The sequence below is a fragment of the Schistocerca nitens genome, chromosome 7 (genome assembly GCF_023898315.1).
Source record: "Schistocerca nitens isolate TAMUIC-IGC-003100 chromosome 7, iqSchNite1.1, whole genome shotgun sequence".
NCBI classification, from domain to species: domain Eukaryota; kingdom Metazoa; phylum Arthropoda; class Insecta; order Orthoptera; family Acrididae; genus Schistocerca; species Schistocerca nitens.
This window is the reverse complement of record NC_064620.1, coordinates 298,169,008-298,183,048: the sequence shown is the minus strand read 5'-3', so window position 1 is coordinate 298,183,048 and position 14,041 is coordinate 298,169,008. Positions and strand designations below refer to the sequence as shown.

At 38.2% G+C, this 14,041-nt stretch overlaps 1 protein-coding gene across 1 annotated transcript in view; it reads right to left on the bottom strand.

Annotated features, from left to right (window-relative positions):
• Positions 1 to 14,041, bottom strand: part of LOC126195257 (tetratricopeptide repeat protein 21B-like) — a 269,874-nt gene that overhangs the window by 30,534 nt on the left and 225,299 nt on the right. Inside the window, exon 17 of the mRNA XM_049933782.1 lies at positions 1,187 to 1,292. Coding sequence (XP_049789739.1) covers positions 1,187 to 1,292 — 106 coding nt within the window. The remainder of the gene's footprint in view (positions 1 to 1,186; positions 1,293 to 14,041) is intronic.

The window sequence follows — 14,041 nt, the reverse complement described above, 5'->3', positions numbered from 1 at the left end:
TGTGCCCGACCGAGACTCGAACTCGGGACCTTTGCCTTTCGCGGGCAAGTGCTCTGCCAACTGAGCTACCTAAGCACGACTCACGCCCGGTACTCACAGCTTTACTTCTGCCAGTACCTCATCTCCTACCTTCCAAACTTTACAGAAGCTCTCCTGCGAACCTTGCAGAACTAGCACTCCTGAAAGAAAGGATATTGCGGAGACATGGCTTAGCCACAGCCTGGGGGATGTTTCCAGAATGAGATTTTCACTCTGCAGCAGAGTGTGCGCTGATATGAAACTTCCTGGCAGATTAAAACTGTGTGCCCGACCGAGACTCGAACTCGGGACCTTTGCCTTTCGCGGGCAAGTGCTCTGCCAACTGAGCTACCTAAGCACGACTCACGCCCGGTACTCACAGCTTTACTTCTGCCAGTACCTCATCTCCTACCTTCCAAACTTTACAGAAGCTCTCCTGCGAACCTTGCAGAACTAGCACTCCTGAAAGAAAGGATATTGCGGAGACATGGCTTAGCCACAGCCTGGGGGATGTTTCCAGAATGAGATTTTCACTCTGCAGCAGAGTGTGCGCTGATATGAAACTTCCTGGCAGATTAAAACTGTGTGCCCGACCGAGACTCGAACTCGGGACCTTTGCCTTTCGCGGGCAAGTGCTCTGCCAACTGAGCTACCTAAGCACGACTCACGCCCGGTACTCACAGCTTTACTTCTGCCAGTACCTCGTCTCCTACCTTCCAAACTTTACAGAAGCTCTCCTGCGAACCTTGCAGAACTAGCACTCCTGAAAGAAAGGATATTGCGGAGACATGGCTTAGCCACAGCCTGGGGGATGTTTCCAGAATGAGATTTTCACTCTGCAGCGGAGGTTCGCAGGAGAGCTTCTGTAAAGTTTGGAAGGTAGGAGACGAGGTACTGGCAGAAGTAAAGCTGTGAGTACCGGGCGTGAGTCGTGCTTCGGTAGCTCAGTTGGTAGAGCACTTGCCCGCGAAAGGCAAAGGTCCCGAGTTCGAGTCTCGGTCGGGCACACAGTTTTAATCTGCCAGGAAGTTTCAGAATTTATGTTATTTACTATTTAATTAATTTGCCCCCAGATAGCCACTTTAATACCTGACAATAAGGTCATAGCATGTTTAATGAAGAGATGATTAAAAATATTTACTAATTTAACATTCTTATCAAGAAATACCTTTTGCTGAGAGGCCAAGAGAATGAAATTTCCAAGTAGTCTATGGCTAAGAGCTTCTTCACTGCCACCTGCACCAGTAGGTCTTGGTTTCAGTTCTGCTAATAACCTATAACACAATACATGCAAAGGTGATTTATGCTACAACACTTCAGACAGCAGGGAATGCTTTTTTGGATATGTGGGATACTTAAATCTGTAAAAATTGATACACAAAAGACACTTGATATCTGATTGACATCAGGAACTCTCATACCTCTTGTTTATAAATGAACCAAAACACACTTATGATTTAATAACTGAAAATGTAAAACGCTGTGTCACAAGCAAACAAAATAAGTGAGCAGTGACATTAATGCTTAATAAACGAATGAATGAATGAATGAATATACATATTTCAAATCAACATGAATAAAAAATTGTAAGAGCTGTAAGGAGACACACGCTCCTGAGCAGGAGCACAACATGCTCAGTTTCAATGGCTGCATCACAACCTGTGCTATCTCAATGCTTCCCCCCTCCCAACACCAGTTTCTCTAAACTACACAAATGGGAGTTGTCCTTTGTTACCTTTGCCTCTAAATTATTTTATCAGGACTTTCTTCTATCATATTAATAATCAATATGTGAAAAAGAGATGATTCACTGTAGCAAGTTTAACAGATCTGAAATAGCTTCATTTCAGTTGCTAGATTTGTTTTTGTTAATGCATTACATGTGCTTTTCGTTGCAATAGATCCAAAGTGAGGAGATTGCCCAGGCCATAAAACATGCCAGAAAACAGGAATATGAAATAAATATTTACAAAGGTAAACAGATATGCTAGTGTACCATCCACAAACAGGTGTGGAATCAGTCAAACTATCTTACACATGTTTTCATTTGAAAGGTAGTAACTAACATGTCACAAAACATGTACATGTTCATAAACCGATGTGCATATGATAATTTGTAGGCTATTGTAGCCATGCATCATGAAACAGAAAAATCATTTCCAAAACTTAATTACAATGATTGCATTACTGCTCTGAATTTGTAGGGAAGTCAGATTCTACATAATACTGGACACCTTTCTGGAGCAGAGGTGTGACATTAAATCTTCGTGAAGGTTATTTTTATTTCTAGTATTGATTCTATGAACTGAGCTGTTGGTTTAAGAAAAGGCATATTATTAATGACAAATTTCACTAAGGAATAAATTTACTGGAAAGCTGTAGTTAATATCCGTAGTTCCGCCTCTGTGGGACATTCTTAAGACCACACTACAAATAATTCTTATACATTTTTTTGGACTAAAAACTTTAGTTCTGCTGGATGAATTTGAAAAAAAAAAAAAAATTCGTATTACATTATGGAATGAAAGTACACAAAGAATGCTAACTTTTTTAGTTTTGTCACCTATGTAGACAACATTTGCATTGTGTGTAGATGTTTGTTTAGGCACTTCAACAGTTCTGTGGTATGGTCTTCCCAGTTGAATATATTGTCAAGCTGTAATCCCAAGAATTTAACAGTGTCAACTTCTATCTGTCTGTCATCATATTTTATGCATACATCGGCAGAAAATTTCTTACAGTTCTAAGCTGCGTATAGTGCATTTTTTCAAAGTTTAGTGACTAAGAATTGGCTAGGAATCATTTATTAACGTCCATGAATATTTCATTAACCAATCTTTCTAAGAGTATACTTGATTTGCTATTTACTGCAATGTTTGTTTCATCTGCAGACAAAACCAACTTGGTCCCTGTTAATGTACCTGATGAAAGGTCATTGATATTAGCAAAAAAATTCGGGTCCTTAGATGGAACCCTGTGAGACACCATGTGGAATTAGTCCCGAATTGGACAATGACTAATTTAGTCAATTATTAGTTAACAGAGGAGCAGTTGCAGACAATACTGCTAAAATACACACACATGCCCTCACACAAGCACAACTCATACACACAAGGCAACTGTCTTTGGCTCCAGTGTCCAGAGAAAGTGGCCACGAGTATGTGAGTTGTGCTTGTGAGAATATGGATGTGTTTCCTATTCCAGAAGGACTTTGTCTGGAAGCTTAATATTTTACAAGTCTTCTTCAATATGCCTGTCTGCGACTCAATGCCTCCTCTATGTGGTGAGTAACAATCTATCCTTTACATACTGTTGTTATTCCATCCAGGACTTTCCACTGTTTAGATAAACAAATAATATTTATATGGCTGCATACTGGCCATTTACAGCTTTTTTCTTTCTTCTTTTAATGACTAAATATCATTATTCAAGAATTCCTCTATGATATAGGAGTTGTTAAGAAGAAAGTTCTTTAATCTACATTTGAAAACACTTCTGCAATCCAGTAGAAAAGCATTCTTGTCACACCATAATATTCTTAATCCTTAATAGGACATTGTGATTTGCACAGTCAATCACAAAATATACCAGAAGCCTGTAATTTATTGTCTAATGAATTAAGTACATTCTGACTGTATGAGTAGATAGTCTTTTCAATATCGGAACCACTTATAAATCCAAACTGTGACTGTGACAATATATTATTTGTTGTCAGTAGGTTAAGAAACTGTTTACATATTACCTTTTCTGAAATTTTTAATAATACTGGCAAAAGTGGGAAACAGAAATTGGTTGGTATTTTCTTATTTCCTTTCCTAAACAACTTCAGGATATTCTAACCATTCAGGAAACGTTCCACTGATAAATGATTAGTTATGCAGATAACTTAATATGTTGCTAAGCTCAGAAGCACACTTTTTAATTAACCTCACTGATGTGAATCTTTTTGATTTAAAAGATTTTTAAGGTGGACATTACTTCTACTGGTGCAGTGAGGGTCAGATTCATATTGCAGAACGTATTTGTATTGACTAGGCTCAGATATTTCATGGCAGCATCAACTGAACCTGACAACCCCATCTTTTCAGCAACAGTTACTCTTGATGCTATCTACACCCTTTCATCTCTTGTTCTACATTCACTATACTCCATATTGTTTTTATTTTGTTATCTGATGTGATTTTATCTTTTTCTTGTAATGAATTTGATTTGACATCTGTATTACTGTCTAATATTTTGCAATATATCTTGTAATGAGCTATAACATCAACATCAGAGCTGTTTCTGACTAACAGGTACAGTTTCCTTGCTGGTTTAAAGATACCTTCATTCCTTGAGTAATCCTTGGCTTCTTTTGGGGCAAAACAGTTTTCAAATAAGGCAAGGACATTATTAATGAAAGTGTTGTATTTTTCATTCATGCCATGTGAACTGTGTATATCACTCTGGTTCATGCCTTTAGGAAGTGTCCTAAAATGATAAATTTCTGGCTTTCTGGCTACCCTCTTAGTAGATTTTATATCCTTTCACTATTACAGGGTGTATACGTGGACAAGGAAAACAAAATTCCCAGATTTTTTCCGATTTTCCTGACTAAAAGTACACTTTCTTCTGGGTGAAAACACACTTTTTCTGTGTTAAGTGACAGTATATTTTCCCTCAAAACTGTAAAACTTATCAATCTTTTGAATGGTTATGGTTTTATACATGGGCGTAGAATTTCCCGGCGCTTTAGAAAATGAAACTCAGGGAAAAAAACACGTTTTGGAAAGATCTTTGATGTGAAGCAACACGTACCCTGCATATTTTCGTATTATGAAAGTGTAAATTCTAATTCCATCAAAAACTGCATGTTACTATCCCAAGCATTGAAATCGAGATTGCGATGCGCTTTTGTAAGGCAGTCATAGCTCATGTCATGTGATCTCGCCAGCCGATGACAGTGGATATTCAGATGTAGTCAGCCAATTAGCGACATCACTGTTAAGTAATGTGAACACACAAACAAGAAAAGTTAGTGGTTTAAATTGATATACATAGTATTACTACAAGAAAAGCAAAGCTTTCATGTGTAATGCTGGTCTCTAAGGTTAATAAGCTGCAAGAGGAGCTAAGCTTCCACATATAATGTTAATCTTTTTGCACGTTTTACACTTCAAGATATATCACACAAATGTGCCAGTAAAATTTTTAATAACGAGATAAATGTCTGATCTGCTGGGCTCGAAATTCTTCTAAATGGCTCGGCATCAAAGAGCTGATTTTTAAATGAGTGTCAAACATTGTGCGATTTAAGAAATTCATTGTACATTCTCGCACATAGTTCAACTTGCGTAAAAGGAAATTTACTTTGAAAGTAACGCTTTTCCAATCACCATTCGCAATATTTTCCCACACTCTGTTAGAAATAGGTTCGTTTCAGTTGTTGCCTGAGAGTGCCAGATGACAGGCACCACTGCGCTTGCGCAGCTACGATGACGGAGGAGGCCCATATGTTCTCAATTGTAAAACATTAAAAGATCTTACATTATGTCATAAAAGAAACAAGACATCAGAAAACACCCCAAGAGCATCGGAATGTGCACATTTAAACTGCATACTTAAAGTTCACATTCATATGTCCAGATTCCCAATTAAGTAGTCCTTGACCTGATATTATAAGCTTTTCAGTGTGTTTTTTGGGATGTAAATTTTCTTGGAGTACCAGTACTGTATTATCTCATGTTCGGTTCTTTATTACAGCATAATGCCACACGTGCTAGAAGATGAAAACGTGCACTTGAAATGCAGCGAACAGTTGAACCTAGCCAATAGTGTGAAATTAAACACTTCATTTCAAATACACTGACTGCCTCAGAGGAAAAGATTAATAAAAGCCAAATTTCTTTAGCATACCGACAAAAACAGCTTCATTGTTCTGCAAGGTGATTAATACTTGACTGTCAGAAAGGTGGAAAAAAAAAATCAAATTTGAAACTAATAACATATTTTAGCCTTTTATAATTATGTAAATGCATTTTAATTCACTTGATAGCTTCCAATCAGAGAAATCCGTTTCCCCCCCCCCCCCCCATTAGAGCATTAAATGAAGAGGAAGTAGCAAGATCACTAAATAATGTAAACACGGGTCACATCGAGACTACCCACTTCCCCACTATAACTCAGACTGCTCTGTGCATCAGACCCGGATCTATGATATTTCTGAACCAGGACCCCCCCCCCCCCCCCCCCACGAATCACTGAGATATAAGATCAAAAATTTTAAAAAAAAATCGAATTTTCAAAAATATGTTCATTTTGTAGCGCACATTTTTCTGGAGAATCTGATACATAAAACATATGTGTTCACGGAAATTTAAGACAATTGATCTTAAGTGTGCCAATGTGCAGTGCCATGCCTCTTCACACAGCATTCTTCTATTGCACGTCAATTTATTTCACTCTGTGGAATTGAAACATGTATATTTTGTAATGGATGCCATCAAACTATATTCAGGGTAGTGGAAATTAAAATGCCCTCTGGTGCCTCTCCCGCTTCCAGTTGGCTGGGCCGGTTTGACATCCTGCCCCTCTTTTTTATTTTTATTTTTTTTTAAAAAAAAGCTCGCAATTAATATTGGATGGGATTATTTGTAATCAGAAGAACAAGAACTGTTCAGAAAATTTGCACTCTCTATTGCCTTTTAGTTAATAACTTGCTGTTTTGTGTGACATAAAATTAAATATAGGATACATAAACCAGTAAAGACAAGAGACAAGCAAGACAGTACACATTTCTTCAATCCTCAGTTCCTAGCATTTTTTTCTCTCTAATCTTGCTACAGCTTTACATGGCATGCTTACCTTTCTGTGAAAGAATCTATTACCTCATCAATGTTCGTCAAATGTTTTCTACACAAAAAATCAAAATGTCATTGTCTAATACTGAAAAAGCTGTTAATACAAATAGCGCCCAAGACTGGTTTGGTTTCTCGATCTGATTACATCTATTTTGTCACTGTCTGTTCGATAAAACAAAATAGGTGTTTGTAATATTGCAGCAATTTTAAACACACACCTAATAAATGAGACTGTTTTGACACAAATGGTCATTTTTATAACACGACCGAATATAATTCACGAAGTACCAATATCAAATGCCTGTTAGGCCTACTACAAGCAAAAAGCTTTATGTTAGGAAATTGTTTCACATTTCATCCATATGCTCCAGTTTCTCAAGAATGAGATAGAAAAGTAGTCGTATGAAATTTTTATATAAATTTGGAATCATCATACTTTTCCATAATTTGTGTGATGTACCCATTTTTTTTACTTCCTCATTCTAACAAACAATTTTATCACTAATTCTGTAACTATTCCTGCCACTGTCAAAACTTATTGCCCGGTTAACTTCACTGACCCTGTCAGAATCATAGGTTTCGTTACCCCGTGATTATTCTCCGGTTAGGCATTGTTAAATGTACACAGAACACGTTTTCCGCGCTGCTTCCAGGACAGAACTTATGCGGCTCCTAGCCTGGGACTGTACATCTTGCCGTTCCTAGTGTAGTGATCTGGCCAAAAATTTTCTGTTGAAATTTCATTTTCTTGGATACACCGAGAATACGTAATCTTTCTTACCTGTTATTCCTGTTAGTCGTGCATTTCCACACTGGTAGTCTGAATCTATGGATTTCGCTAGTAAATATAACAACGCTGATCTTTCGCAAATTCAATCAACCATGTAATCAGACAGCGATTGGCATTCGTCGGCTCGGCTTTATTCCCCTCAGCTCGCATAGCTCTGTCCCCTTTTATCTGCATGAAAGTTTATTTCTAGGTACGGCAACAATTCCCGACAGACATCACGTACACTAAGCACGCATTCAAAAATGAACTTATGATTCATTCAGAAATCACGTTAGAAGGTGTGTAAAAAAAAGACCAACATGGATGCGTTCGAATTCATATGAATAATCGATAGACAAACTTGCGCTGGGTGCTTTTTGAAACAAGGTTTTTTTCCCCAATAATATGAATATGCACCCCCCTAAAGTTGCCATTCGGGTCAGATACAACGGTCCCTTCCATACAGCCTAGCCACCCGTGATTGTCGCATCTGCAGTGACGAGCAGCCCCTCTCTAAATATACCAAGGGTCTCACTGAAGCCATCACTGACTGTGATTATCCTCCCATCCTTTTACAAAAACAAATCTCCCATGCCTTATCTTTCCAGTCTCCCACCACCTCCCAAAGTCCCACAGTCCGGCCACAGAGGAGCATTCCCCTCGTAACTCAGTACCATCCAAGACTGGAGCAACTGAATTACATTCTCTGCCAGGGTTTCGATTACCTCTCGTCGTGCCATGAAATGAGAAACGTCTTACCCATTATCCTTCCCACCCCTCCTACCGTGGTATTCCACCATCCAGCGAACCTAAACAGTATTCTCGTCCATCCTTACACAACCCCTGCTCCCAATCCCTCACCTCTTGGCTCATACCCCTGTAATAGACCTAGATGCAAGACCTGTCCCATACATCCTCCTATCACCACCTACTCTAGTCCGGTCACTAACATCACCTATCCCATCAAAGGGAGGGTTACCTGTGAAACCAGTCATGTGATTTACAAACTAAGCTGCAACCACTGTGCTACAATCTATGTAGGCATGACAACCAACAAGCTGTCTGTCCGCACGAATGGCCACTGACAAACTGTGGCCAAAAAACAAGTAGACCACCCTGTAGCCGAACACACTGCCAAACATGATACCCCTCATCTCAATGACTGCTTCACAGCCTGTGCCATATGGATCCTTCCCACCAACACCAGCTTTTCTGAATTGCACAGGTGGGAACTTTCCCTGCAATACATCCTATGCTCCCGTAACCCTCCTGGCCTCAACCTTTGTTAGTCACTGTCCTCACCCATCCAGCATCCTCCCTGTTCCCATTCCAGCACTACACAGCTGTCATTTCACCGCCACACCCAGTCTTTTAATTTATTTTTATTTTTATTTCTCTCCTTTCCACTACTTACCCCCTCTCCCCTCCGCACCTTCTCTCCTGACCTCCGTCTAAACTGCAACACTTCACTGTCCGCCACTCCCACCATACTATCCCTCCCTTCCCCACCACAGCCTCCTCCTTACCCCACCCAGTCACCACTCCCATCATGCACTGGTGATGCTGCTCGCAGTGTAGTTTCAGCTCTCTGAGACTGCAGACATGTGTGCAAGTTGCGCTTGTGTGTGTGTGTGTGTGTGTGTGTGTGTGTGTGTGTGTGTGTGTGTGTGTGTCTACTGCTGACAAAGGCCTTAATGGCCGAAAGCTATGATTGTGTGAATCTTTTTATTGTGCCTATCGCGACTCAGCATCTCTGCTATATGGTAAGTGGCAACTTTCCTTCTCTCGTACTGATAATATGAAAACAGAAGCATAACTAACAGAAGTTACCAAATATCTGAGGCATATCACTGCCTCAGACATGTGAACAATATTATGCAACAGCCTTCCCCAAGATCATTATGAACTGTCCGATACCACCTTTTTTATATGCATCCGTGTATTTATTGTACGATTCAGTGCTTCCTAGGGCCTTTTATGTGTATTTTTATACGTATCATTCGGTTCAGTTTGCCCAAAAACCTATTCTTTTTAAATACATACAGAATATTCTGGAACGATGTACATTCTTGTGATTGTTAACAGATTGCTGTCATTAACAAAAATACATACATATGCCAAATTAAATATCAGATTGTGAAACTGAAGCAATAAATGTTTAGCAACAGATATTAAGAGGCTGTGGAAATGTTAGCATAAATAACTAATGCCTCTAATTACAATAATTGCAATTTGTAAATTCGCTAACCCAAAAACCTCATTATGATCAAATGAAAATAACAATCATTATCCAGTGATGTAATTTCATTTGTTATTCATTTTTATGTAATTCATTGTAATTAATAATGCTTGTAAATTAGGCAGATATTTATCTCTTGTTAGTTACACCACCCAAATTTACGAAATTCCGGTATTTGAGAAAACATGTGTATTTAATTTATGTAACCTGGTGAAGCATGATGTGTATACTTCAAACAAATATTAGCAATAAAATCCAGTCACTAATAATGAAATTAAAGCAAAATCAAAATAATTGTTGAAAGGAGATTGTGAATTACTTTTCTCACATAAAACCAAGATGATGATAAAAATATTATGTTATTTGACACTATATTTTATAGCCTGTACAAATGTAACAGCAATTAGTTTAGATGAAATTTTTTTAAATTGTAAGTTACATTTTGTAATAAACTAACAATGTTAGTGATTGTTAAAATTGCATTTAAAGTGACACAGTGAGGCTGCGCAGGGAGTCAGTCAAGTTTTGTTTACTTCAGGAGTCAGAGCAGTTCAGTTCAGTTTATCTCAGTTTTGTCAAGTTGTTTTGCACTTATGTCAGTTCTATCGATCAGCTGAAGTCAATAAATAATTTGTCAAACTTGAAATTTTCGTGATGTTCTCAATATTTGCAGCATCCACAAAATTTGTGTATTTGTTGGATTTACTCCAATCTCTGTCTTCCCCTAAAGTTTTTACCTTCTAGCATTGTGGGAGTTATTGCTTAATATCGTAACACTTGTTCTATCATCCTGCCCCTTCTTTTTGTCAGTATTTTCCATATGTTCCTTTCTTCACAGATTCTGCAAAGAACTCCCTTATTTTTTATCTTATTTGTCCACATAACTTTCAGCATCCTTCTATATCATCACATCTCAAGCACTTTGATTCTCTTCTTTTTTGTTTTCCCACAGTCTATGATTCACTAACATATAATACTGTGCTCCAAAGGTACACTGGACAGAAGAAAAATTGGCCAGCCGAAATCACAGTCAGAGTTAACATCCAGTACTGCACTGATAATGAAATACAGCATGCCGTATTTTTCTATTTATACCTGGGACACGCAGCCGAGGCAACAGTACTTCCAAAATTACGAGAAACTGATCTTATCAGTATGCCAGATCAATTCCAAGAAGACACAAAATATTTCCGGAAATAGAATGTGCTTGTATTGTATATAGATGCAGTGCATATTAAATGAATAGATATAAGTTTGTAAATGGTCACTGTAGTTGAGTAAACAATGTGCAGGTCTTATATGCAAAGTGCCTCATGTTCAAATCAATGTGCTCAGTGCCCCCCTCCCCCCCCCCTCGCTTAAGACACATTCTTCTGGTTCGACAATTTGTTGTCTATGAAGCCCTCAATTGTATTATATGAAACACATCTTGATGATGTGCAGCTAATTTCCCACAGAAGGTACAATGGGAGTTTGACTAAAAATCAGTGTGAGTCACTTGTGATAGAGAACTCCCAGGAGTCAAAAACCTCAATTTACTATCTCTATCTGGCATAACATATAAGAATTATTCACACACTTCCTCTGATATCAAACCATAACGGATTGACAGTCTGTTGTGCCGAGTTAGGTCTGAGAAAGATGACATACCTGCACTACATCACTTTCAGTTGAGTCATATTATTCATGTACCATGCCTCACTGTTAAGAGGCAACTTGTGACTGTGTCATTGCTCTGCTGAAGGAAAGGAATTTCGTGATGTCACATGCCAGGGCACAAAGGTGTTCCAGAGCACACTATGTGATGATGAATAAAACATTACCGAGATATTGGAGGAATCAGTGGGCATACGGGAAACCGACTTTGGCATGTAACAACATCTGTCCAGGTTAATGAACCTGTCAACACATCATGGCTAAGTCCTTTTCCAAATGCTGTGCAACTGAAACATACTACTGCACTTCCAGGTCAATTGATATGGTTTGGTGCTAACTTTAAGAGGTCAGACTACTCAGCAAATATACAGCTTGGAAGGAGAGACAGATTAGCGTTTGCTGAGCACAGTGTCAATCATGATACTTTCCTACAAATCGCTATTGTCCCCAGCTAATGCTCCAAACCACAGCCCTATTGATAATGTATGGGCAGAGACAAAACACACCATGCAAGAAAATTGGCTTGACCCTGCACCAAGAAGCAATGATTACGTTTGGAACATTACCCAAGCTGCCTGAGAGGAGGTGGCAGAAAATGACAGGATCTATTATCTTCCTCACAAGATTCCCTTTCTCACAGATTGCAAATAGTCCTTGAAGTTGGATGGGTATAAAGTGGTAATGAAATCACCAGCTGTGCCCTTTTGCAGGCCAAAAAATATCTTTGCAAGAACCATGAATTGTTTGTTCTATTAATTTAGTGATTTATATGGATTAAACAAATTAACAGAGTAATGAAAAAAGCTGCACTAATCCAGATACTAACCAAACATTGTTGCCAGGAAGTTGCTAAATTTCTTCCTCAATTTAAAGCTGACGTTCGATACCAGCAGATTTCTTTTAAACGGAATGCACTCTTTACCTGTTCCGATCTACTTTTCATTCCCTTCTTGCTTCATCTTCCATGTTTTATGTTGCTTACACGTTGGCAGAATTCCTTCACTTCATCTACTCTGTGATCACCAATTTTGATGTTAAGTTTCTCACTATTCTCTCATTTTTGTTACTCCTCATTACTTTTGTCTTTCTTCAGTTTACTCCCAATCCATATTCTGTACTCAACAGACTGTTCACTCCAATCAACAGGTCTGTATTCCTTCTTCACTTTCACTAAGAATACCACTGTTATTCCTGAATCTAATCATTGGTGTCATTGCATCCTGAATATTAATCTCAGTCTTGAATCTTTCTTTTAATTCTATCATCCCTTCTTCAATGTACAGATTGAATAGTAGGGGGTGTCATTGCATCCTGAATATTAATCTCAGTCTTGAATCTTTCTTTTAATTCTATCATCCCTTCTTCAATGTACAGATTGAATAGTAGGGGGTAAAAGACTGTATTCCTGTCTTACACCCTCCTTAATCCAAGCCCTTTGTTCTCGGTTCTCCAGTGTTATTGTTCCCTCTGGGTCTTGTACATACTGAATATTACCTGTCTTCCCCTGTGGCTTCCTCCCACATTTCTCAGTATTTTGAGCATTTTGCATCATTTGTCACATGTTTTTACTATGTCACCAAATCTTGGGAATGTGTCTTAATTTTTCCAACTTCTTGTTTTCATTACCAATCAGAACTGCTTCTCTGGTGCCTCTACCTTTTATAAAGCCAAACTAATTGTCATCTAACAGATACTTAAATTTCTTTTCCATTCTTCAGTATATTAGCCCTGTCAGCAGCTTAGATGTAAGGGCTGTTCAGTTGATTGTGCAAAGTTCTTGCACTTACCTGCTCTGGAAGTCTTGGAATTGTGTGGGTGATATTTTTCCAAAAGTCTGACACTATGTCTCCAGTCTCATAGATTCTGCACATCAACTCCAATAGTCTTATAGTTGCCAATTTACCCAATAATTTTCGAAATTGTGAAGGAATTTTGTCTTTCCCTCGTGTCTTACTTAGTCTCAAGTCATTCAAAACTCTGTTAAACTCTGACTTTAAAACTTAAAAACTTAAACTTAAAAACTTAAAACTTAAAAACAAGGAAAAGGTTGTAGACATGGATTTAGAGGTTGATGGAACAAGGCTGGAAGAAGTAGAATCTGCTAGATTCTTAGGTATTCTTGTGGATAATGACCTGAAATGGAAAAAACATATTAATAATGTCTGTAAGAAACTGAGCTCTGTCATATTCTTAATGATGCAGCTATCACAGTATTCAGACAAAAACCTTCTGTGTACAGTGTATCATGGACTTTTCGAACCATACTTACAGTATGGAGTGACTGTGTGGGGAAACTCAAACAAACAAGAGACAAAACGAGTGTTCACATTACAAAAAAAAGCAATTAGGACCATTTTAAGAAGAAAGACCTCTGAACCATGCAGAAACTGTTTCAAGAATTTAGGTATCTTAACTTTTTCATCGTTGTATATATACAAAACAATAATGTACATAACAAAAGGTAGTGAGGACTGCATTACAAATGCTAGTGTACACACCCACAATACAAGAAAGAAAAAT